This window comes from Gracilinanus agilis, unplaced genomic scaffold (genome assembly GCF_016433145.1).
Source record: "Gracilinanus agilis isolate LMUSP501 unplaced genomic scaffold, AgileGrace unplaced_scaffold5554, whole genome shotgun sequence".
In the NCBI taxonomy this organism is placed as follows: Eukaryota; Metazoa; Chordata; class Mammalia; order Didelphimorphia; family Didelphidae; genus Gracilinanus; species Gracilinanus agilis.
The window spans coordinates 2,741-8,067 of NW_025390843.1; the positions used below are offsets into that span (position 1 = coordinate 2,741).

The 5,327-nt window shown below is 37.8% G+C and overlaps 1 protein-coding gene across 1 annotated transcript; it reads left to right on the plus strand.

Moving 5' to 3' along the window:
• Window positions 1–2,203: 2,203 nt before the first annotated feature.
• On the plus strand, window positions 2,204–5,191 carry LOC123256037 (calcipressin-2; the record flags this gene model as incomplete). Its single annotated transcript, XM_044684733.1, has 2 exons — window positions 2,204–2,377; window positions 5,020–5,191. Coding segments are annotated over 2 exons (346 nt in total), but the record flags the coding sequence as incomplete, so codon positions are not given.
• Window positions 5,192–5,327: the final 136 nt, after the last annotated feature.

Genomic DNA, 5,327 nt, shown 5'->3' on the forward strand with positions numbered 1-5,327 from the left:
ATCCCTAATTAGCCATGTGACCCTGGACAAGTCACTTAATCCTGTTTGCCTCAGTTCCTCATCTGTCAAATGAGCTGGAGAAGGAAATGGCCAGCCACTCCAGTATCTTTGCCAAGAAAAATCCAAAATGGAGTCATGAATAGTCAGATAAAAGCGAAATGACTGATCAACAAGTCCTTCAGATATTAAAATATACTTCTCATTTACTACCCTCATTTTCTCTTCCAGTTTTCGACTCCTAATATCCAATAGTTTCCATATTGCTAGCCATATTGGTCTCTTTCCTCTAGACATTTTAGTTTTTTTGGCAAGTAATGATGAGATTAAATACGATCATTAACATTTGATTCCTAAAGATGAACATGATGTTCCAGAAGGGATATATGCAGCAAAGAGCCTGGTAGAACTATTGTAATCCAGGTATTTTATTACTATTAATGTAGTCCAACATGCCAATAATTATTTTAAGACCTCATAGCTTATATTATGATTATTGAGTTGGTCCCTCTCATTTTTAGATAATCATTTCTGAATTTCCTACCCTCGAAGTAAAGTTTCCCTTATGACAAAAAAAAAGTTAACCAAAAATAATCCATAGAATAATTGTGTCTGACAATGTGTGTAGCTCCTATGCTTCCCAAATTCAATGACTAGAAATTAGAGTTACATTTCATCATCTGTGTTCTTAGATTTTCAATTACACTGGTCTTTTATATTATTATAATATTATATAGGGCAGCTAGATGGCTCAGTGAATGGAGTGCTGGGGCTATAGGCATAACAACTCCTCTTCCTGAGTTCAAGTCTGGCCTTAGATTCTTATTAGCTATGTGACCTTGGACAAGCCACTTAATGCAGTTTGCTTCAGTTTCCTCCTATGTAAAATGAACTGGAAAAGGAAGTAGCAAGCCATTCTGGTATCTCTGCCAAAGCAACCTGAAATGGGGTCATGAAGAGTCAGACATGACTTTAAAAAGCTCCAAAATCCTACACAATGACTTTCTGGTTCTTACAAATCTTACCACGTTTCTCCGTATTCCTCATTTTTGTCATTTCTTATTGCAAACAAGATTCCATTGCATTCACATGTGGCAGCAATATGTTATGCTTGTGGTCACATAAAATCTCCAGGTTTTTTTTTTCCTTTCACAATTTAGGTTCCATTAGCACATTTCTACTTATTTCCCTCCTTCTCATGAAAGCAATTTTTCTTTATCTCCCTCCTTCATATAGTGAAGTTTTTGGAGTGGTAGAAGGAACCCTAACTTGAGAACCAGGAGACCTAGATTCTAGTCCCAATCTATGCGACTGATGAGTTATATGGTCTTGGGACCATCAATTTAGATTTTTGGCCCTTTGTTTCTCCCTTTGTAAAATGTGGGGATTCGCTATGAGGGATCAGAGAACTATAGTTTGTTGATGTTCAGTTGTTTCACTCATGACTCCATTTGGGGTTTTCTTCATAAAGATACTGCCCTAGTCTGCCCTTTTCATCTCCAGCTCATTTTATGAATGAGAAAACAGAGGCAAACAAGGTTAAGTGGCTTGCCTTCAATCACACAGCCAGTAAGTGTCCCAAGCTGGATTTGAATTCAAGAAGTGAGTCTTCCTGACTCCAAGCCAAGAACTCTATCCAATGTGCCACTTAGCTGCCCCTAAAATGTAAACTATGGTTTATATTACATAAAAAGCCACGACAAACCTAGAATTGGGAACCTGGGTTTAAATCTGATCTCAGACATTTCCTAGCTGTGTGATCCTGAGCAAGTCACTTAACTCCCCCTTGACTATCCCTTGCCCTTCTGACTTGGAGTTGTTACTAAACCAGAAAGTAATGATTTTAAAAAATAATAATAATAACTGATAGCAGAGTCATAACTGTTGTTTGTCACTTGCAATAAAGATGAAGAGAATAAAGGGGAATTGTACTAAGAAATAATGTTCAGAATATCAGAATATTGCCAGTATTTCATTAACCTGAATTCTCATGATTTAGGTTTGATTGTTTTTTTAAAAATTCTAAAGTCTCTAAGTCTAGGTAGGATTCACACATGACTAACAACCATTGAAAATGATTCATTAAATAAGGTTCTCTTTTCAAGGATTTAATTGCTTGTGTCATCTATGACACCATGCACCTTATATGACCAATGGATTTTCTGGTGGATGTGCATATGTGTCTGTTTTGTTTTGTTTTGTCAAGGAGAAATTCGAGGGACTGTTCCGCACGTATGATGACTGTGTGACGTTCCAGCTGTTTAAGAGTTTCAGACGCGTGAGAATAAACTTTAGCAATCCCAAGTCTGCAGCTCGGGCCAGGATAGAGCTCCATGAAACACAATTCAGAGGGAAGAAGTTAAAACTCTACTTTGCACAGGTAAGACTTCCAGTTTTCATGTACTTTATCTACTTTTTCCCTAAGAGATATTACCATTTAGTACCTATTACTTAGAGACTGGAAGCAGAAATTTATGGGTTCAAATCCTGTCTCAGACATTTAGTAGCTGTGTAACCCTTGGCAAGTTATTTATCTGCTCCAGGCCTCAGTTTCCTTACCTGTAAAATGAAAGGACTGATTTTGTTGACCTCTTAGCCTGTTTATGAATCTAAACTCCTATGATGCTATACTATCTCTGATATTCAGCTCTTTGAGAAAAGGACTGATTCATTTTTGTCTTTGTGTCCCTACCTCTTAGAAGAACAGAACCTAGTACATACTAGGTGTTTAATTGCATTGATAGATTGAATAATTGATGTGTACTAGTTGGGTGGAACAGTGGATAGAACACCTGGCTTGGAGTCAGGAAAACTCTTCTTCCTGAGTTTAAATCTGGCCTCAGACACTTACTCGCTGTGTGACCCTTTTAACCTTGTTTCCCTCAGTTTCCTAATCTGTAAAACCAGCTGTAGAAGGAAATGGTAAATCACTCTAGTATCTTTGCCACGAAGACCCCAAATGAGATCAAGGAGAATTGGACATGACTGAAAATGACTGAACAAAAATAATTTCTCCTTGAGGGCAGAGATTGTCTTTTGATTCTTAGCAAAATGTAGCCTCAGTGCTCATCACAGTTTAGTTTATATATAAACTATATATATTATATAAATATATATAATAAACATAAACTATATATTATATAGTTTAATAAATAAACATTCATTAACTTATCTACTGATTGTCTCAGGCAACTTCCTAGAATTTCCCAACTAATTCATAGAGATGCACTCTTCATTAATGGGAATTCTCCACATTGTTAAAATCCCAATTCCTTCTCATATTTAATTCCTACAGATCTGATTCAATAAGCATTTATCAAGCACCTACTATGTTCAAAGACACTGTGTTAGGTACTGAGTACACAAAGATAGAAATGATAAACCATCCCTTCCCTTAAAGAGCTTACTGGGAGCATTCCATATGAACACAGATAAAACCACATGAGGCCATTGAGAAGGGAAAGAGCACCAACACCTAAGGCAGGGTTCTTGACCTTTTTGTGGACAATGGATCCTCTTGGGCAATCTACTGAAGCTTATAGAGGTCTTCTCAGAACCATGTTTTTAACTATATGGGATTTCTTCTTTTTTAAACCATTTTCTTCTGACTTAGAATCAATTCAAAGTATTGATTCCAAGAGTGGTAAGGGTCAGGCAATTGGGGTTAAGTTACTTACCCAGGATCACATAATTAGAAAGTGTCTGAGGTCATATTTGAACCCAGGATCTCCTGTCTCCAGACCTGACTATCCACTGAGCCACCTAACTGCCTGAAAGTATAGGATTTCAAAGAAAACCAATGCTGTTGAAATGCCAAGTCCACAGGTTAGGAAGTCCAGCCCAGAGAGATCAGGAAAGATTCTGGAGGGAAAAAAATGGTTTTCAATCTGTAATTAGTTCACTGAGAAGTAGGTCAGACTTCTGAAATAGGTCCCCCTTGTCCCCCAGTAAATGTGTTTGAACTCCAGCTACTAACTAGGTCTAGGAAAGGGCCAGAATTACAGCATCTGCCCATATTTTAGGATAGTTGGGTCAGAGAATCATCAATTTAGGGTTAAGTGGACCCCTAGAAGTCACCTTATCATCCTCTCTACCTCATTTTACCGAAGAAGAAACTGAGGTTAGGAGGTGACCTGATTTGTTCATGGTCCTACAGTCCAATGTCAAAATCACTTGCAGGTTAGGAACACACATATCCTTCAAAATATGATTCTTTGGGTTCCCTAAAGAGAAATTTTGACTGTTGATGGAAAGGCATAAGTCAAGCTAAAATAATTCAGCAAGTGTTTAAGTACCAAATATGTACAAAGAACCATCTAGGCACTGGGAATACAACTACCAAAATGAAAAGTCTCATTCTCAAGGAGTCTATATTCTACAGGAGGCAGAAAAAAAAAAGTAAATAGGCAAATGAAAGCCATCGTTCAGGAAGTATATGTATGCTCCAAGGCAGGCCCATGTGAAGCCCCATGAATAATAATAAAGGACAAGGTCATGTGATATCCCATTAATAATTATATATTGATGAACACTAATTAAATAACATTCATATTATATTAATAAACATCAATAAAATAATTGTAATAAAATATATATAATACTTTAAGGTTTGCAAGGTACTTTACATGTTATCTCACTTTATCCTCATATTCTGAGTATAGGAGCTATTTATTATCCCCCTTTTACAGATGGGAAAACTGAGGCAAGGAAAGGTTAGAGGATTTGTCCAGGCTCACACAAACATTTGAGACTAGATTTGAACTTAGGTCTTCCTGACTCTAGGTCTAGGATTCTATGCATTTGGCCACCTACTTGTCCACCAATGTCATTCAGTTCTGAGTTGGAATTTTAGCCATCTCATGAACTGATAAATTTCAGATGTTGGCCAAAATTAGTATTAGCCATCAATCACTGACACAGTCCTCATATTCTAGAAGTGTGAGAGCACATTTTCATTCTAGTTTATGAAACATGTCCAACTTAATATGAACACTGAGCCTTTGTCCCTGGTCTATTTGAAAGGTTCAGACCCCTGAGACAGATGGAGACAAGCTTCACTTGGCACCCCCCCAGCCTGCAAAACAGTTTCTCATCTCACCTCCAGCATCACCCCCTGTGGGCTGGCAGCCTATCACTGATGCAACACCAGTCATCAACTACGACCTTCTCTATGCTGTTGCAAAGCTTGGACCAGGTAAGCTCCAAGTCCTCCTTTGAAATCTCTATCCCTCTCCTGTCTCTCCCTCCTTTCCTCCCTCCCTCCTTCTCCCTCTCTCTTTTCCTTCCTTTCTTTCCTCATCTTTCTTTCTTTATCTTCCTTCCTTCTTTTC